We start from the raw sequence: 21985 nt of genomic DNA, 5'->3' as shown, positions 1-21985 counted from the left end.
ATGAAAGGCATCTTCACACAGAGAAATATATCAACATTCGCAGATTTAAATTCAAAAGAGATACCCACTCCTTAAATGGAAGATTGGTGCGAAGAGGAAAGAGCATTACCTGCCAGAGATTCGCGCGGTTCGCTTGAAACTTGCTTCCCCAGGGATAGATTTTGTCTGTAAAGAGAGAAGGGGTTTACAATGGGTAAGTTGTGATGCTTGTGTAGGGATCGAAATTCTGAGTTTGGTGGTATTTAAAACAACCTGCAACTACCAAGTGTGTTAAATCCATCACCCTTCATTCAATAATAGCAGGTCAAACCGGCAGAAGTGGGGCTAATTATCACACCAATAGATAATGTACTGAGGGATAACATTATTCATCAGGTGCAACAAATAGCACCTATATTCAGAGTCTGTGTACAAGTCATTTTTCTGAATTAAAACACAAAGTATACATTAATCACTAAATTAAAACAGACCTCTCAACCCTCTGGAGCAGTTTGGTGAGTTACTATTGTGATTAAATCTTCATTATTTCGAAAAAGGGTTGGAGAGTTCAAATGTCTGCTAAGCCTACAGACTCCTAAAAGTTAATGGAGTATCATAAATTGGGTAACAGTTAATAAAAAAGATTATTTTTAAATAATGACAAGATGATTTATAAAGCGCATGGTTACTCCAATCGGAGTGTCCCAGCGCTAATCATGCTTACTCCAGTACTGACCCTTAAATAGCAGGCTGTACCAGCCTATGGTTGTATAAAGAACCAGGTCTTCAGTTTCTTGCGGATAACTGACCCTTCCTGTCTCAGATCTAAAGACATGGTATTCCACATTTTAAAGGCCAAAATACCAAAGAATATCCGCTCTTATGAGTTTTTTTCACCCTGGGAATAACAATAAGCGAGGCCCTGGCAGATCCGAGACTTCTACCAGGTAAATAAGACTTTCCCAGCTGATGGTAAATATCGGGGGCCCTTCCCTAATCATGCAGACGCAAGAGAGGGGGGAAGGAGGGTTCTTAAGTGTGGTAGGAAATGGTGCCAATCAAGTGTGCGTAAAGTTTGTCAGATGCAAGTGAAGCGGTACTAACAGGTGAGGGAGAACACCTAAGCCCTCCAAGAAATAGACCCTAAGGTCAACATATGATTATGGCCTGTGCACACGCTAAAAATCTAATACTGGTTACATAGTATACAATCCTTACAGGAATCAAGAGTAGATGCATCATGCAGATGACATCAAAAAAACAGTGTGGTCATAATTGTGTTGTCTTCTTTAATCCGAACAGTTGCCCAGCCAAAACGTGTTCCATCTGGGGATGTACCCCGCCACTTCAAGGCTGAAAAGATGTACAATGTGACATACTACATCACAGAATCATAATACACCACAATATGATATGTTCGCCACATACAGTACTCCGAAAAGTGAGAACCCTTAGTGAAAGCTGTGCACCTACATAACCGTGCCAAGATTTTATAGAAGCATAATCTTTTTATTATTATTAACACACTAAACATAGTGGGGTAAGCAGAAAGTTCACAAGACGCCCTTTAATAACTATACATACAATCCCATGAACGCTAATAGTTGGTATGAGTAAACGAATAAAATCATCAAGCCGGTAAATAGAAAGGGAGAAAAGCAAAGAGGAGAAAGAACACTCACTTCCAGTTGCAAATAATATGGGAAAAAACTGCACCGAAGGGTAAGTAGGGGTCCAAACATAGCCTCCACATGTCGTAAATTGAAGGAGTGAGGGAAGCGTCACTCACGCCTGGTGGTTGTATGCATGCATACGAGTGAACATGCATAGGAACGGCAGGGAGAATATTCCGTGAAAGTCAATATGTGATCTGAACTGGTGCAAACTGAACATGCAGGAATTACAAGATCATGCAAAAATGTAGTTGTGAGAAAATTTCCTGAGTAGCTATGAGCGTATATTGGAATAAGATCTACGGGCAATATCCTGGGTGAGTCATGCATTAAAAAGATGGAGAAGGGAGTACACTACCTTCTGGCAAACGCAAATCAGAAGAGCTGAGTTGGACAAGGGTAAAAAAAAAAAAAAGAGAAATTATGTCAATTGGGAGACCACAGATATAGCGGTCTGGGCTGACAAATAAGAAGGTGAGACCAAACTCGCACCTCTCTGCCAGTTTACTTCCGTCCTGGCTGGTGAGTAAAACAAAATCTGCTTAAGAGTCGTCCAGGTAGTGGACGTAGTCCTAAGTGGAAACAAGGGGGGTGCTATAAATCTACAAGTTAATATGACTAGATGAGTATACATGCCCAAGGTGTGGACCAAACCACTGCTAGAAGCAATAGGGCATCAATTAGACAAGCCAATAATGATGCCCGAGGTCCCCCGACAGCTAAGTCAGTTCCAACTGCAGCAACTAATATGAGACAGATCCCGGCTCGTATTAGCTTACCCCCAGAGTGCAGGGCTTATGTGCTGGTCTTAGTTAATGTGCCAAAACTGAGGAAGGACCAAGAGGAAAATCACACAACTCTTAAAAATAGAACTCTTCATTGGCTATCTGGAAATTGTCATTTCCCAATGGAAGGAGCAGGGGAGATTATTCATACCCAAAGAGTAGGGTGGGTGGGCCCGCTGAGAAAAAAGTTTGAGGGGGATTGCATAATTATAAACTTTAGGTCCCCACAATGGGCGCAAACTACACTTGCAAAAGCTCCACTGCCCTCACCTTGGGAATTTAATACCACTTTGCTCCCCCTCGGATACTTTTATAGGCACTTAATAGATTTTAATCTTAATCCTGGGACCAATCCTCAAGCATATCAATTGGACCCAAATCACAATATTAGGAATAACCTTGGATTGCCCCACCAGGATCAAAACCTTAACCTTAGGAATGGTCCCCCATTAGGCCATTGGACCGCACCCCCAGCATACCCAATGTCACATTTACCTTCTCTCATTCCCCCCCAGTTCGTCCCGGGGAGAGGCTCTACGCGAGAACCGATCAAAACAGTAACACGTCTCAGAATGAGTTGAGGTATATGTATAATATTCCAACTTATAATCGGTTTGAACACGCTTTTTCCAACTTGGAATGTCAGGATTGACTGGGGAAAAGAGAATGTGAAGAGGTATCTAATGTTACTGGGGAACATTTACATCTTAAACAAATAAATACAACCCAGACAATGGTAGCGCATGACGCCATTGTCTTACCCCCAGTCACACATGGTTACAATTACCTTACTAACCCAACCTAAGCTGAGTGTTGGGAACAAGTTCTCTGGTCCTTCTAGTCATTCTAACTTGTCAATCCTTAGCTGGAATGTTGCCGGTCTAGAACCAAGACTGTCAGACCCCCAATGGGCCCAGCTATTGGATGGTAAAGATATAATTATGTTTCAAGAGACATGGGCTGTTGGGAACTTACACATAGAGGGCTACCATTGTTTTAGTGTGACCACACGGAAGCCTACTTTTGGTCGTGCAGTGGGAGGACTATTCAGGTCCTTGAGTTTAAACGAAAGTCCAGGATTTACATAATTAATTTTTATAATAATGATTTTTATTCTACACCCAATAAGAACTATATAGCACTCTCTAAGACTTTACAAAAATTGGAAGCAAATTTAGAATCAGAGGAGGAGATAGAGATCTTAATTGGGGGGGGGATTTTAACGCGAAACTTACAAAGAAATGTTGGCCCGAGGATAATAATTACTTAGATCAAGCTGAACGAAGGGGTCTTGAATTAGCAAACCTATTCAGTGAGCATATCCTCAGTAATGCTATGGAAACAGGTCAAACCTCTAGCATGGATTGCGTCCCTACGTTCAGAGGGAGGGACTGTCGTTCAACTATTGATTTTATTTTTATGTCCCCCTACTTAGTAGATCGTGTAATAGAATCCAAAGTGATAGAGACATCATTTGGTGACCATAATCCCCTCACAATTATTTTGCATCTAGGCTCCAGTCCTGTATATGTGAATTTAAATGGAGCAAGAGACATCACATCCTCTGGTGATGGCCTGCGACTAAAATGGAGGGGAATTGATAGTGGGGCCATATTAGAAAGTGTGAAAAATGAACATTTTGAATTAATTAATTCCTGTTCATTTTTAGATGGGAATAGCCACAGAATAATCATGGATTTTGGCCAACTGTGTTCAGTAATAAAAAATATTTTGTTAATCCCACTGCCAAAGGAAGGGAACGAGCCAAGGTGGTTTGATTCCGCCTGTTCAACAGCAAACAGGGAATTGCGAAAGGCACTAACTACTAACCCAAGGAGTATAGCAGAGGTACAGGCAGCTAGGAAGTACTATAAATTAAAAATAGCTGAAAGAAAGGCTGCATTACTGACGGAACAGTGGGAATCGCTGGTTGAAAGTGCTAATCTGAAGAGCAGCGGCCTCTTCTGGTTAGCCGTCAGGAAAATGCAAGACATGGGCAAACATCTATCCACAATTAGCTGTAATATAACCAGCAGTACCTGGGAGGCCCCTTTCTCCAAAATATATGCCGCCCCTTCCGAGGAAGCAATTATCTCTGCCCCTGGACAGCTGTGTGGCCTACAGATTGACCTTCACGAGGTAGTGGCAGCCATCAGAGAGAGCCTTGGTAATAAGGCCCCAGGTCCGGATGGACTCCCCATAGAGGTTATTAAGCACAGTCCGGACCTATGGGCACCAATTCTTCTCAATGTTTTTAATAGTCTGCCAACAGTGCCCATGCCTAAAACCTGGGCTACCAGGACCATAGTCCCAATTTTTAAAAAGGGTGACAGGTCAGATCCAGTTAACTACCGTCCGATCTTGCTCCTGGATAACACCTTAAAAATTCTTGGCCGAGTTATTTATGATAGGAGGATAGAGTGGACTGAAGACACAGATCTATTGGACTCGTGCCAGATGGGATTCAGGAGCGGGGTGGGTACGGTGGAGCAATGTTTGAACCTAAAGCTGATAATTGATAAGTATAACGTTGCGCGATCGTCCCCTATTTATCTTGCATTTATGGACCTTTCATCCGCTTTTGACCTAGTTAATAGATCTAAACTGTGGGCCATGCTTCTTAACTATGGTCTAGATGAGGCCCTCGTAAATTTCCTGGCTTACCTTCACACTGACCTTAAGGCACAAGTCAGGATTGGAACAGGTGGTGAAGTATCTGGAGCCATAAAAATAGGCAGGGGGGTCAGACAGGGGTGCGTTTTAGCACCCCTGCTGTTTATCATCTACATTAATGGCCTTGCCAAAGCTTTGAAACAAGTGACCAGAGACGTCCCAATTATTCAGGGGCATTTACTGCCAGTTTTATTATACACAGACGATGCGGTCCTAATGGGCCGCACCCCAAATGCCCTTTGTTTACTTGTTGAAACTTTTGTTCAACATATGGAGGCTTTAGATCTGCGCGTAAATTTAAAAAAATCTTTTATCATGTCATGCGGGCCTGGGAAACGGAAGCTCAATACTATATATATCTATATATATATATATATATATATATATATATATATAAGGTCAGACAAATTAGAATCTGTAACCTCATTCCCATATTTAGGGTTGTTTTTCGCTGCGAACGGCTCATGGAGTGGGCATTCAGCCCAAGCCATGGGCAAGTTCTCGAAAGCCACCAATTTTATATTGAGTCTTTCACGCCCAAAGAAAATAGGCACCACTAGAGCCATTTTAAATTTTTTTAGATTACAGTGCATTCCTGTAGCCACATATGGGGCTGAGGTCTGGGGATTGGGGAAAAGTCCTGGAATTCAGCGTGAAGAAAACCGTTTTTGTAGGAAAATACTGGGCACCCCAATCTCCTCTTCTGAATTTATCTGTCACAAAGAATTAAACCTCCCCTATGTTTGTGACTTTATTAGAACTAGACCAGCTCTATTCTGGATTAGGATCTGGAGGAATAACTCAGCAACACTAACACAAGATATCATAAAAGACTGCCTCAAATGTGACCACGGCTTATTAATACCTTGGCTTGCGGAAGTTTTAAAAACATTGCGTGCAGTGGATAAAGGCGATCTTTTCTCTGACACATCCAGAATCGAGCCTAAAGATAAGGTTGAGGTCAAACAAGCACTATATGCACTTTTTAATTCAGAAAGAATGGGCAGGGAATTACTTAAACCCACTGTTATATACATGGGGAATGATCTGTGTAGGCAACCACTCCCACCCTACCTCACCCTCCCCATGTCCAACTGGGAAAGATCCTTGCTATTTCACCTAAGGGCAGGTTCTGTAAAATGTTTGTTGGCTTACCCTCTGGGTTATCATCACACAACACAATATAACCCATGCCCGTGCGATGGCATTAGTACACAGAATGACTTGCATTTCTTATTCTTTTGTAAATTTTATCTAAAATATATTAACTGGTTTTTAACTCCTTATTTTAGAAAACTAAGACCCCTTTCTTTGGGGGAGTCCTGCTCAATGTTATATTCCCTGGACACAGATGAATTAATTTTTCGTACTAGCACTTTGAGATTGATTGTACGTGTACGTAAAATGATGGAAAACCCCTGAAAATTGTCTGATGAGAGTTGTATCTTGATTTACTGTGAAAATGAACTGTTCTTATTGTTGTCTTTTATGGATTGCATTCTGATTTACTGTGAAAATGAATTGTTTTTATTGTTGTACTTTTATGGATTTTATGAAATTCGAATAAAGGTCTTTGAACTGAACTGAGTATACATCGTATGTATATCAAAAAAGTCCACAGGGCATGCCCAGAATCTCACCTCATTAGGTGAGTATTCTTGTACGCGGTGTTCAAATGGGAAATAAATGAAACTTCAGATGGCGTGTACGGGTATCTGAAACAGAATTAACAATAGTCTATGTATGAACCCAAAATTAAGAAACTCTGCCACAGAGGTGCCCACCTCACACGTCCCAGTCTCATAATCCACTTACTTTGATCAGCAAGTATGGTGGCCATGCCATTCCGAGGTTACTCAGTCAACCCGGAAGCAGTTCCCAGACAGCGGGGAAGTCTCTTTGGAGGCAGAGAATCTCTGCACACTAGACCGTTAACTCGGAAGCGGTAGTATCCCTTAATGTCCAACGGAAGTAGCCCGCTACGCAAACAATCCTCCGAATACCGTCAAGCGGACGTGTCCTCATATTTTAACATATACGTGGAGAGAGTAGTAAATGGTTCAAATCAGAAACTGTACACATCATAAAAGTTTATGTAAGGTGCTAAGTTGTACAATAAGTATCAGTGGAAACACTATTTAGGCACAGAGAAACAGAATAGAAGATCAGACTCTGAAAACTGAAAATGTGTGAAGTAAGGACAGATACATCTTGTGGATGTTCAAATCGGGAGGGTTGCAATCTAATCCGCAATTAATACAGGGGAGTGGAAACGGAAGATGAGCAAGTGTAAAATATGAAATATTTCAAGAACATAAGTGCGCATAGAGGGTCTAGCTTGTGCATGTACCAAAGTGAAACTATTGTGATGGTATGAAACGAAATACATGTGGTTGGCATGAAGCAGACAGGGTAAGCATGCAGGAGTGAAAGAGTAGAGATAGATGGAGTAAGAACATAGATTACCGGAATCATGGCCTATCTAGCACATACAATTTAAGATAACGTACATGTATATTCGGTGAACAGTTATTGCTTATATCTAACTTGTAACAGAGATAAGACTACACTACAAAATGAAAATACGCAACGTATATTCTTGAGTCAACATATGTTCATCGTCTGAGTTGAGTGTCAATGGTAAAACACCATTAGAAACCATATGTTAGAGTACAAAACATATGTCCCCATGCAAATGTAAGGAGTTCAGGCCAAAAACCCAAAATGTCACCACACTTCCAATGTTCTGGGCATATCTAAAACATAGGGATGAGAAAAATACAGATGTTATCAGTGGAGTGGTAACATCTGGAAACTTAGTCCCCTAGAAAATACTGCATCATGTGGTTCGTGTTCAAACCACATTCCACTGTTCTGAGACGCATAATCCAGGTTGCCTCCGTGCGACGTAATTTCAGCTTCCTATTTCCACCCCTCGAATTCGGCGGAATTATTTCTATCCCATAGAACGACAATGTTTTAGGAGGTCCCTGTGCTTTGCAATCCATAGCATGAATTGTCATGGGATATCTATCATTACATTGTTTCAGCGCCCTAGCGTGTTTGCGGATTCGCTCCTTCAACATGCTAATGGTGCTGCCCACTTATAGTTTCTTGCATTCAATAATGTAAACTACATATTTTGAAGTGCAGTTGATGCGGTGTTTGATCACAAATTCATGTCCATCCGGTCTAGCAAACACTGACGCCCATCTACATACTCCACATGATCCACATTTATGGAAACTTAGTGAGTGTTGGGTGAGGCAATTCCGGTCTCTGTCAGTTGGGACGGTGGGACTGAGGATAGTCTTCAGAGTCCTCCCTCTTCTGTACATGATATGAGGTCTGTGAGTGGTGAACTCCTCCCTAATCATGCTTTGTGGCAAAGACTAATCGCTTTAAACACCGTCTTACTTGCAGGAAGGCTGTGTAATTTGGCAAGGGCTAACCCAATTAATGACTGCCTCAGGTTATTATGCTGCATTGTGACCACTCTAGAGGTTTGCCAGTCTACCCTGTGAAGTTCCTAGGTTTAACAACTTACAGTAGCCCAGCCTGGACATAACCAGTGCCTGGACTATTGATTTCCTGGCCGTCTCAGTGAGAAAGCCCAGAATTTTACTCAGAATTTTCAGAATTCAGAAACACTTTCCCACCAGGCCGCAGATCTGGCTGTCAAATGAAAGATCAGCATCAAACCAGATGCTGAGGTTCTTCACTTTTGGCTTGGGGGTCAGCACTGGCACAAGTACATTCGGCCACCAAGCAGAGGACCAGCTAGATGGTGGTTTCCCTTCTAAGAAAACCTCAGTTTTTCTGGCATTTAGCTTGAGGCAACTCTGGTCCATCCACTCAGCTAAATCGGCCAGACAAGAACTCAGCCGAGTTCAGAGCTGCAGAGGCTCTCTCAACCTGAGAGAGGGTGGGTGATAATAAGTTGCGTGCCATTGGAGTATGATACGATGTTAAAGTCGCGATGCTCGATGACATTAGCAAGGGAACGCATATAAAGACTGAACGTGGGGCTTAGAGCAGAGACCTGAGGCACCACCTGCTGCAGCGAGACATCCTCTCACAAGAATGGTTGTTGAACTACCTGAAAAGTGCAGTACTGAAGAAAGGAGGCTAGCCAGAGCTGGGCCATCTCCAGACAGTGCAGTTCCATAGCCGTTCCAACAAAAGACCATGGGATACAGTGTTGAAGGCTACACTTAGACCCAACAATCAATCCATCAGTTTTTTCCCCATTTGCCATCTGTTTCAGGGATTCGGATGCTAACAGTGGTGTACTCTGCGTGCTGAAATGCGGGAGGAAGTCAGAATGGGTCTGATGTAATAGGTCCTGGGCCTCAATAAACTTCATCAGCTAATCGTTCTACATGCTTTTCGGCAACTTTGGCAAAGAAGGGAAAGGTTATTTACATCACATGATGCGGTATACATAAGAGAACACAGAATTATTGTTTATGCTGCTTTTGTTAATTATCTGAGCTTTGGGCAAAACAAGGTCTGTAAAGATCAATGGTTGGTTGATGAGCGGTTAAGCGGAGCAATATAAAGAGAAAACCATCTACTAGTATATACTATTTTATGAAGGAAGTCTTTTTTTTGAGTAAATGAGGCCCAACAGTTAGAACTCGGGCAACAAAAAGCTGTCTCCATGATTAAATTGAATAGGGGTAGGGACACCCATTCCGGTGCATGGGCCGGGGCACCCATTTCAATTCATTGCATCTTTCAGGATTACAGAAGCCATGTGGTGCAGTACCAAGTGCAATGTGATAAAAACTGACTGGCACACCATCTCAGAGGCTTGGGTCTCACCTGTCGTTCATAGTGTGCCGGAGTACCCTTTCTTGTGGTGGGAGCACTACTACTATTATGACTGCCCACTTTTTTCCTCTAGAAGCCAATCGAAAGGTGCTATGCAACCTTTGCCACACTGCCTATGCCAAGTACTCCTGGTCAAGCTTGAGAAGAGGCCAGGGACTCCCCGTGACCCTCCCAGGGCTACATCTGGCTTAACTACACAACAAAGACCACTATCTTTGGGGCTATACATTTTCCAACTCCCTGTGTTGGCTGTTTGACCCGGTAAATGATCCATAATAAGAAAATATATATATATATATCAGGGTGAAGTATAATTGCCTTACTTTGCATGTGGCACAACCATATGGATATCAAAGTACTCTCCATTTTGAAATCTACTTATTCAGAATTGAAAAAGGGGCCTTCTGCATTACCAGATTAAGACTGTGCCTGTGTCACAGGAACTGAGTGACATTCAGTCAAGGAGCCCTCTAGCTTTGAAGATTGACACTCAAAAACTCGGTTGCGTCTAAAAGGCACTTAGGGCTGTGGGATAGTCAAGGTAAAAAACACATGCTTAAAATATTAATGACAGGCCTGAATTTTGTTGGTACTTTCTTTTGTCCGTAAGAGCACCCCAAATGCCCATGTGAAGGACTTTTTCTGGAGGGGGTGGTGGGAGGGGTCGGAGGTGAAATACTTGGACGTCTTTTAAAGAGAACAGGTTTTTATTCATTAAATATAAACATTCAACACTAAAACACTGCCTGAAATATACATTTGCTTTCCTGATAGAAGCAAACCTTTAGGAGAGACATGACAAATACTGACTGGTATATAACTGCAGATAGACCATGAACCTTAAATGCAATTCAGTGCCTTGCCAGGAGTAAGACATTATATAAATGCAATTCTCTATTAACTGACTCTACCTTTCTTCCATTTATCCCTTCTAAACCAGCTTTCCACCTTGTGTCCTATCCCACTCTTACATTCTGCGCTTTCCTTTCCCTTGGGCATACATACCTCTCTCATTCGCTTGCCACTATACACATTATTTCGTCCCTATACTCAATTATTTGCATCTCTCCTTCCTCCAGAGCAATTTTCCCTTTCAACCTTTACCTCTGTTTACTTGTTATGACTCTAGGATACTCTTCGTCTTTATGGCATTCATTATACCACCAAGCTGCTCTTAACCTTCTCTTGCAAAAAGAACAATTGATGGACAGAATGCAGAACAATGTCATACATTCACCCCAGTACAGAGATCTGGGCCCAAATCCATCGTTTTTTTGCTCACCATGCCATTCCAGACATGGATTGGCAGTTCGGGCTGGACTGTTCCCATGAGGCACAGGGTCAAGACTGATTTGCATATAGCTGTGTCTGAACTGGGGTGGCAAAGTGAGCTAAAGAATGATTATGGATTCAAAGCAGATCTGTGACTGGGGGTGAGTGTTTGAAACGTTTCAGCACTCCGTCCATTATCTCCTTGTGTTTGTTTTGTTCGCCTTAACCTTCTCTTAGCATATATTTTACTCCTTGTTCTTAGATAAGGTTGTAAGTAAGCGGTTATCCATTACAGATGACTGTAGACCTATCTGTATAGATCTCAATGTTGAACGCTGACAACGCTCCAGTTGAGTTATGCTTTATAAAAATGCAATATAAATAAAAATGAATACATTTCTATACATAGCAGTTGTTCTAATCATCAATTTATATAATTTACAATGTAATTCCTCCAACAACCATCATCCTTGAAAAGCACAGTAATTCTGCTAATGATCACTTAAATCACAAAAAACAAGCGACATAAAACGATTACAGACTATAGTCTCAAAAGTGAAAAACGGACGTACCCTTGAGACCTCCTCTTGCTGCAAATTCCCACTCTTCTTCGCTAGGCAGTCTCTTCCCTTTCCATTCGCAGTATGCCCGTGCGTCGTTCCAGCTTACCTGGAGTACAGGATATTCTAACTTCTCTTTAATGCTGGATCCAGGGCCTGTGGGCTAAAAGGGGAGACAACAATAGTGGTCTTGTAAACACACTTCAAATGAGCTGGATTAACAATTTATCCAGAAAGTAAAGAGATATTCCCATGGGTTATTGTTATTTTTTGTAAAACAATAGTTAACAGGAGGACACCGCATGCACTATAGAGTGCTATTAACTTAAAAAGGGAGACAAAAAAAAGAATTTAGGAATGCCATAGGCTCATGCGCAGAAAGTATGGGCACACACACAACACTTCAGATTGACAAAGCTAATTCTTCAGTTATCTCCAGCCCTGACAGGTAGACTCATGGAAGCCGTGGTGCAGAACAGAGATAATATTCACTATCTCTCGCCCGCCCAAATCCACCTTCTGAACTAAAAATAAATACCAAGCAGCAACTAAGTTTTATCCAACTACTTTTCTGAACAAAATATTAGAAAGTGAAGTAGGATAATACACATGGTAATGGTGATTTCATGTCACTGTTTCCAAAGAAAACACATTTCAATGAAAACATTTAATTGAAAACAATTTCTTGAACAAAACAACCTAAAAAAAAAAGTATTTTACATTTCGACAGCTTGCTTTCTCTGCCTGCCAGCCAGGTGAGATGTGCTCTCCACAGTTGATCTTTGGAGACATAATGTGGCAATGCTGAAATCTATTCATGAGTTGAGCTCACTGTTCAAATAGCTGTCCTCGGTGTAGTCTAGGCTTAAGTGCATGAAGGCAGTTGGTGCCCTGTCTGTGGATATGCAAAGAACAGGGAAGTGTGACCCTGGACACCCTTCTCAATTAACGAAACAGTAAGAGATCATAGAGAACATTACATTTTGGGACCACGTTTTTTTTTTTTTTTTTTTTTTTTTTTAATCGCCCAAAACGAAAACATCTCTTTTCTGTATTGAGCTTTAAGTGACTGTGGGCTCCTAATGAAATCAGAACTCTTGCCAAGGTGTATGAACAGAAATAAACTGCACCCACGTCGCCCCCATCTTGTTGTATGAGCACCTGCACTCCTTTAGTTGAAATTACATTCTTCCATATTATAGAAGTATATCATCTTACTTCTTGGAGGGAGTGTATAGCTTTATTTTGTAGTTCATTTGCACTTTTATAGTAACCAGTTGCTAACCTTGGAGCAAATCCATTTTTCCATTATAACTAAAACAAAAGAGCAATAGTGTGTTTCAATCCTTAGAGCAAAAGACACATTCAAAGATTTAAGTCAGCTTAACGATTTGCGATTTCTTATATCTCGCCTTCCATCCACAGCCTTGATGGAAACTTCAATCGCAACATGTCCTCCTCTGTCTTCATAATGTCCACTTCTACCCATTTCTCTCTCAGTATCAGCAGGATCCCTGCCCAATTAAGATTCAGCCAACATGTTTATAAGTATCTCTACATAAAGCAAATTTGACTTGACTAATCTAGCAGCCTCAACAAAGGTTTTCTAATATACTTCTACTGCAGAAAGTTCTAACCATGAACTTTATTTAACATCTTTAGAGATTTCTCTACATCCTCCTACAGCATGCACACTGGCTCATGGTGTTAATACAGCTCTTCATCAGCAACAAACCTATACTCACTGTCTCGTAGAAATTCTAGAAATCATTCAGACAATAATGGGGTCATTAAGATGACAGATGGACTTAAGTCCATCCGGCATCGTCATGGGGATTGGGACCGGCCGCCTACAGGTCCTGCAAGTGCAATTACAATGCGACCGCCACTGTGGCAGTCGCATTTAGCATGTTCACCAATGCGGCAGGTGCTGCTGGCTGCAGCACCCGCTGCCATGGTAAAAATGCATGTTGTGAATGTCCCCACATGGTGCAGGGAAATGTTGGGGGGCACCATGGGTGCCCCCCAAGTGCACAACTAATATGCCCCTGCAAAAAGGGGGGCCCGCAACAGGCCCCCAAAGTACATCCCTGCCAGTTTACAAATGGTGGTTGAACCGCCATACACAGGCTGGCGGGGATGCAGCATCCTAATCTGGTGGACGGTGCCTGCTAGGCACCGCCACCATTTTGTGGATGCGGGTGGGCCCGACATGCAATTGGAACGATCGCCTGAGTGAGACCAGTGGCAGACGAACTTCTGAGAATGGCCGCACGATGGCAGTGAATCCGCCACAAGCAGGCTGCCAGTGGCGAATTCGCCGCTATCATTATGACCACCTAGGTCTGATTCAAGATTTTTCATCTCAAAACCTCCACCATTGATTATGCTGACCTGTTGACCTGGGGGAATAGGTACTATGGATCCCCGTTATTGTTATTTATCATTAGAAGTAGTTATGTTGCATAATCTTAGCTCTAGGGCAGCAGAGCACTTGCATATAATAGCTAATAAAGAGGTATTAGTGTTTTACATGTACCATATTAGAAGAAAACATATTAGAGGATGAAAATGAAGCACCTCCAAAATATTTAGGGTTGCTTCCCACTGCAGCCTCTGGTCAGAGCCTGTGTTGATCTTTCTAAGCACTCGTATCATTCATTGCATCCATATGTGCTGACAGTTCAGTATCACCTATGCCAGCTCTTCCTGGTTAATACGATCACCTTATAAATATTTTATGCACCAGAGGCGTCATGTGCTCGGTTAAGCGGCTCTTGTCAATATGCTTTTAATAAAAATAATACTGCCCTGAGCACAGTTCTGAACACAACAAGGTCTAAAATGACACCACAAATGGAGTTTGTTGCAATTTAAAAAGGTCAAACTTGACAACTATGTCATCAGAACAGAATCTGCTCTGTATTTTCTGTTCGACCGAAAGATCAAAGGATAAGGTGGTCCTACCTGGATTCATACCCTTGAACTACATGTGTCTCCTTAGTCACGCCTATGACTATCATATTACACACACATGCATGAATGCACACAGTTGCATACTTATAAGCAGCAAGTGCTTAACTCGCTAAATCGTATTGTTTAGTGGATTAATAGTTTACATATTTAGAAATTTTTAAGTGTATATAGAACTCATTAACACAATAACATTAACAATGTGATATTAAGTTGATGTTTATGCACATGTAGCGATGGTTCATGCATTTATACTATCAGTCACTACTCTTAATGTTTATCATAAAAGTTTAGGAAAATTACATTTTAAAAAGAAAAATTGATATGGAAAAGAAATATTGAACCACACAGATGGATCTTTTAGGTTTTAAAAACAAATTCTCAAACAAAATATTCAAAGTTGGAGCAAAATAGTGAGTGGCGCACATTAAAAAGTACCCTGAAAATTAAAAACACACGAAAGGGGCCGAGATTAGCCACCTATGTCATTGAAGAAAGCAATTATACGGAATGCCTTTTGCATAAATAGCTGTTTGGTAATTTGCAAGTGGACAAAAATTAAATCTCTGGAAGACCCAAGTTACAACTCTGAAGAGTAGCTAGAAAAAATGTCTTGCCACTCATTTTAGACTAGTTAAATTGTGGAAAGTTGAAATGCAGAATATGCATTTCATGGCAATCCTAAAACTAGCAGCAATCTGCAATGCAGCTGCCAGAGAAGTTGTCTGACCCTAAAAACGACCTTATATGTAATGCAGTAATAATGGATAGAGTTGCGTTTCTCGTCATCCAGAAAGAAATCAAATGCAACATCGCCTTCAGGAAGGAGGACTGAATGGATACATAATGGCATGAATACCCTAGACGGAGGGAGGGAAATCTGATACATGTACTCTTTTATTTTCAGCAAAGTAAGTCAAAACATGTAGAGTGAGACACACTTGCACTTGCATGTGTCTTTCAATTAGGTATGTGTCTACAGTAAATCTCAATTTTATTGCAATTAAGAAAATGTTGAGAGTGAAGACAATGAAGTTCGCATTGTTGTACTAGAAGGTGAAAAGTTGGAGATGTCACAAGAAGCAATTCAGTTTTTGATGGAATGAGTGTTAAATAATATTGTGGCATTCAGTCCTTGATGGCACGGTGCCCTCATTCAATTCACAACAAATGATACAAATGAATGGCATAACCAGGTATTCCCACGCACAGCAACGGATTCTCCAATTATTCGATGATGGTAAAACACGTGGGAGCAGAATCAATATCTGAAGTTTCACACCGAGACCCACCAAAAGTGGGGAGAGCAGTTGCACCTGGACGATCAGAGTCTGCACAGAGAAGATGGCGGAATTCCCCTCCAGGCCACTACGAGCCAACCCGATACAATGGAAAACATAGGAAAGCTACTGAATGATGCAGAAGCACAAACAAAAAACGATTCACCCCACATGTGGCACAAACTCACTTCATCACCCACTGCCCCAAGGGGGAATGTTATGGTGCTACACCAAGGGCCCCATTCACAAACTGCATTTTGTAGTGCTTTTAGTAGTACTACAACAGTCCTACTAAAATACTACTACAAAATGGTATTAACAAACCTACGGATGTAAATCTCACCACTCCTATCTTTTCTATGGGGAGAGCCTCTTACAAGTAAAGTTTACTACTAGGTAATAAATGTGGAAAGAACCAGGGGGAGTAGCCTGGAAAAGGAGCACGCTTATCACTAAATGTCTGGGGTTTAGAGAGGGTTAAGGAGGGTTTTAGGGCAGGATATGCACTCACACATCCACAAAAGAGTAAGCCTATTGTTATGCACAAAATACACTTCTAAAGTTATTACAGCCAAAAAGGGACCGAAAACAGTAGTAAATTACTCCAGCTCAGAGATGAAGTCCTGCACCACACATGGTCAACCACTGGTAATGCAACAATAATCAACTCACTCTCTACTTCACGGATAAAAGTTGAAAAGATACCCTATGAGCTCCTAAGTAAAAACTCTGAAAATACTCCATCTAAGACCAGGACTACTACTAATGCTACTCAGGATCCTGTGTTGACAGGGCCCAACAATACTTCTTTATCCTCCTGCAAATTGGAAACTTGGCCCTCTTGGAACCTAGCTCCTTCATACATCTCTTGGAAAACATTAAATCTGGTTCCCCCGTGACTTACTCCATGTGCTTAAACAGCTTGACACCTCTATACTTTTGATAATTATGGAACTTTTAAATGCCTCCTTACAGAAGGGTTCAGTTCCGCTGGAATGAAAACATGCTATGGTGCTCCCTCTTCTAAAGAAAGCCGGTGCTGACCCTGCTATGCCGTCAAACTTTTGTCCCATCTCGCTGCTTCCAGATTTTTCAAAAATTGTGGAAAGCATGTTAATGGTCAGTTGACCCCCTTTGTTGAGTCTCAGAATTTTCTTCATCCCTTGCAGTCAGGGTTTAGAGACGGTTTCTCCACTTAATCAACTCTCCTAGATGTCACTGAAATGTTAAGGCACCGGTTAGATGAGGGTGAAATGGCGGCACTCTTCCTGCTGGACCTCAACGCCACGTTTGACACGGTGTCTCATTCTGTCTTACCGAGAGCCTTGCAGTCCTTGGGCCTGGAGGGTACAGCCTTGCAGTGGCTCAGTTCTTTTTTAACGGACCAAGCTTTTCCGGTCGTCTATGTCTCGGCTAACTCCAACTCTAATCCGTCCCCTAATGGAGTTCCACAGGGTTCTGTGCTAGCCCACTGCTATTTAATGTGCACGTCCGTCCTTTGGCGGTTGTTGCTGAAGAGGCTGGTCTGTCCCTTTTTTCCTATGCTGATGACACCAAGATCATCTTTTCACTTTCCTGGACTAGGGGGTTGGAATCCTCTGTTCTTGAGTCAGGTCTGGGTAAAGTTGCGTCCTGGTTGCAAAACAACCTGCTCAAATTAAGTGGGGACAAGACTGAAGTCATGATCTTAAGGAAAAAACGTGACCTTTGGGGACCTCAACACTGGCCCTCCGAAATTGGTGCCTGACCCTTGCCGGGACATCATGTTTGCAATTTGGGCTTCATTGTGGACGAACATCTATCGATGAAACAACAAGTCATCAAGGTGTCCTCTACCTGTTTTACTGTTTTAAAATGGTTAAAGAAAATGTTATGGATGATTCCCCTACCTGCTCAGAGAACAGTAGTCCACGTCCTAGTTACCTCTAGGCTAGACTACGGCAATGTTCTTTATCTGGCCTCAAATAAAGCAATGATCCAAAGACTTCAAGTGGTGCAGAATGTGGCTGCAAGACTGCTGTGTCATGTGCCTAAGTCTTCCTGGGTATCAGGCTTCCTTCGCGACCTACACTGGCTGACAGTGGAGAACAGAGTCAAATGCAAAGCCCTGTGCTATATGTTTAAAATTAAAACTGGAGTGACCCCGACATATCTGCAGGATCTAGTTCAGCGCTATCAACCCTCGCACCTTCTGCGCTCTGCCCAGCAGACCAGGTTTATTGCCCCAAAAATCAAACTCTCTGGCATGCGTGGTCGTCCTTTTCCTATTTAGGACCAACCTTGTGGAATTCTCTACCTGTCCACTATGCGAGGAAACAGTGTATGGTGTATTCCGCAAAAGTTTGAAGACTCGGTTCTTCAATCGCCAATTCCTTTCTTTCGTTCATTATCTGTTCTTTCTTATCAGAGCGGTGCCGGGAAACCCCTTGGGGTAGCTGTGCACCCTACAAATTCAATTTAATAATAATCATAATAATAATAATAGAAAATAGTGGAGGTAGGAACTTAAAATAAAACACCATATAATTATAATTTGATGTTACAAAACGTAAAAATAAATTATAAAATTTAATTTGAAATTTAGAAATGAATGTCATTAATTTATTTTATTTTTATTTATTTATTTGGAGTTTTATAGACCGGGAACCAGACCCGTGAGGGTATCAGAGCACTTTACAGGATAGATAGGAGGTAAACAAGGGACTTTGTGGGGGGAGGATACAGTTAGGATAAAACCAGGGAGATACATTGTACAAAGAGGCAGGCAATTTCAATCCCAGGATACCTGAGGGACAAAAGACAGGAGGAAACATTTAAAACAAGAGTCTCAGTGGGGGTGAGTATCATCCAAGAAGACCATGGATACTGCTGAGATAGTGGGTGGAACCGGGACACTGAGGTGCAAGTAATGCAGCGTTAGGGGAGGAATTTGCCCATGAGGAAAGTTTTGGCCTCTTTTTTAAGCGAGCCAGAGAGGGAAGTTTTCTGATGGCGGGCGGGAAAGAGTTACAGATTCTGGGAGCAGCCCCGGAGAAAGACAGATTGTACTTTTTTTTTTTTTCGCAGCCGTGCCGGTTGGAGCAAAAGGTCTCTGGAAGATCGGGAATTTCTGGCTCCTCCAGATATCACGAGTTTCTGGGCCAGATATGCTGGGGAATTGCAGTATAGAGCCTTGTGGTTGATGCAAGCCAGCTTAAGTTGGATCCTGGCCTCGAGAGGAAGCCATTTTAGAGCTTTCAAGTGGGGAGAGATGTGGTCGAATTTCTTTGATCCAGTTAAGAGTCTGGTGGCGGCGTTGAGGCAAGCTTTCAGTGGGGCTAACGAGCTCTTGGGTAGACCTGTGAGGGTGGAGCATCCATATTCTAATCTGGAGATGACTAGCGCCTGGATTGCCATTTTTAGGTCGGGAGTGTCGAGGAAGGGTTTCAAGTTTCTTAGGTAGCTCAGGTGAAATCTGGCGGTTTTTGCCATCGAATTGATCTGGCCACTCATATTCAAGCTGCTGTCAAGGGTTATTCCAAGTGATTTGGCAGAGGCTACAATGATAGGGGTGCAGTTTAACGCTGTGATAGCCTTGAGCCATTCTTGAATGTCTGGGTTGTTTTTGTTTGGTGAGATGAGGAGAAATTCAGTTTTTTTAGCGTTGAGTTTGAGCTGGTTAGAGGTGAGCCAGTGTACAGTCAGCTTCAAGGCCTCATTCAGGGAGAAAATTTCCTCGGGAGAAGAGATTTTAATTTAAATCTGTGTGTTGTCGGCATACATGTGGTAGGCGATATTGGCGGTACGAAGCACCTCTGTGAGCGGTTCAAGGTAAATGTTGAAGAGGGTTGGGGACAGGGTTGATCCTTGGGGAACTCCAACTGTGATCAGAGTGGGTGCGGATAAGGTGACGTTGATTAGGATTCTCTGTGAACGATTCTGGAGGAAGGACCTGAACCATTCTAGAATGGTGCCGTCCAGTCGCATCCTGAGTTTGAGGCGTTCGAGGAGTGTTTCGTGGTTAAAAGTATCGAAAGCCGAGGATAGGTCCAGGAGGATTAGGAGACATGTTTTGCCTTGGTCAAGGGCTTGTAAGGCATCATCCACGATGTGTAGGATGGTGGCTTCAGAGCTGTGACCAGGTCTGAAACCGGATTGGAAGTCATCTAGTAGGTGGAAGTTGGTGATGTGTTGGCTCAGCTGCTGCTGTATGCATTTCTCTAGAACTTTCTTTGAGAGTGGGATGTTGGATATAGGTCTATAGTCAGGGGAAGTAGGATCCAGGATAATTTATATTAAAATGTATTTAATTATTTTAACTTTTAATTATTAATGCAGAATTAAAAAGTGTTTTTCTTTAGGTGTGACTTTATATTCTAATTTGAACTTCTTAAAATTATTTTAATTTAATTTAATATATTGAAATAAAAAATGATTCAAAATTAAGTCAACAGTGCTGTAGTATTTTTAATACGGTTCTACATTTACAAAGAATACATTTTTTTTTTTTTTTTTTTTTTTACAGTTACGTAAACATTTTTACTTTTCTGTATGCTTTACCATAGGGAGATTCCACAGTCAGGGTGGAGTTCGCACTAAGGTAAAGTATTGAGAAAATTAAAAAAAATATATATATATAAAGATGTTATATTTTATGATAAACTAGCAAAAACATGTTTATGGTCAATATTATTGTAAATTAATTTTATATATTTATTTTACATGTAGAACAAAAGAAAAAAATGCTATAGCACAATAAACTTACATTTGAATGAATTTTTTAATTTAAATATCAAATTAAAATAATTTTTCTGGAGTTTGCTGAAAGTAAAAAATATTTTTTTATTACGCATTAAAAATAATTACTTACTATGGTTTCTTTTTGGCAATAGTAATTTACACTCATAAATTTGGCCCTCTGACTATTCATTTAAAGGTTATGTCAATCAGCCCACATGACATCCATTTAGTATGTTAGATAGTGTGAGTGATGGTATTAATCCTTCTTACCGTTTAAAAAAAAAAATGTTTTATTATATATATATAACAAGATCTGCAATTACATTTCTTATGAAGGAGAGGATACTTTGACAATGTCTCACAAATCATCATCGTACACAGTGATATACAATTTCTCTCAGTTTCGATTTTTATACCTCATCATCCGAGTCGTGATTTACAACAGGAGGGGTACATATATATTGGCTCTATAGGCATTCCATTTGCCCCATACTTTCCCCCATTTCTTTGGTCATCCTCTGTGAATATACGTAGCCTTCTCAGCCACCATGATCATATCCCTGCACCACTCTGCCAGGGTTAGGGCTTGTGCCGCCCCCCATTTCTGAGCTATATTCCGCTTAGCTATCATCATCCCCCTTGTTGCCCAATTGCAATCCGTGTGGTTGATGTCCGTTGGCTCCCATATGTTCAATAGGCACCATTTGGGGTCAAGCGGGACTGGGTGCTCGCTGACTTCTGATATAGTATCCATCACTGCTGTCCAGTACAGTGTAATCTGCGGACACTCCTACAGAGTGTGATAAAATGTGCCTAAATCGTCACATTGGCGCATACAGCGCGGGTCGGTGGCTCTACCTATCTTATGCATTGTCACCCTTGTGTAGTAGGTCTTATGTAGTATTTTAAGCTGTATCAGACGCAGCCTAGAGGAGACCGCAACCTCTCTGGGCGATATAATCCCGTCCTGCCAGTCGGTGTCATCTAAATCCCCCACCTCTGCCCGCCAGACTGCCCGGAGTCGTACCAGGGGGTCCGTTTGATTATTAACAATTTTCCGGTGAGTAAGAGAAATTGCTTTCTTGTCTAGTGGTCTGTCAACAGCCGGTCCTCTAAGGGGAACGATTCTTACCGTTTACTTGCTTACACATCCATAATGGGAACCATGTGACGGGCAAAATAGTTTGTGTCAACCAGTGAACTTTTGCGTTGCCTCGTGAGTGCTTGTTGCCTTC

General features: G+C 41.7%; 1 protein-coding gene across 2 annotated transcripts in view; it reads right to left on the bottom strand.

Annotated features, from left to right (window-relative positions):
* Positions 1-21985, bottom strand: part of SUMF2 (sulfatase modifying factor 2) — a 257671-nt gene that overhangs the window by 119125 nt on the left and 116561 nt on the right. For both annotated transcript variants that reach the window (XM_085649834.1, XM_085649835.1), the window contains 2 exons: positions 11791-11941; positions 110-165 (listed from right to left, as the gene is read on the bottom strand). In XM_085649834.1, the coding sequence (XP_085505960.1) occupies positions 110-165; positions 11791-11941 (207 nt within the window). The remainder of the gene's footprint in view (positions 1-109; positions 166-11790; positions 11942-21985) is intronic.

The sequence above is a fragment of the Triturus cristatus genome, chromosome 3_2 (assembly GCF_964204655.1).
Source record: "Triturus cristatus chromosome 3_2, aTriCri1.1, whole genome shotgun sequence".
NCBI classification, from domain to species: Eukaryota; Metazoa; Chordata; class Amphibia; order Caudata; family Salamandridae; genus Triturus; species Triturus cristatus.
Note: the sequence above shows the minus strand (reverse complement) of the source record. Positions and strands in the feature narration are given on the sequence as shown.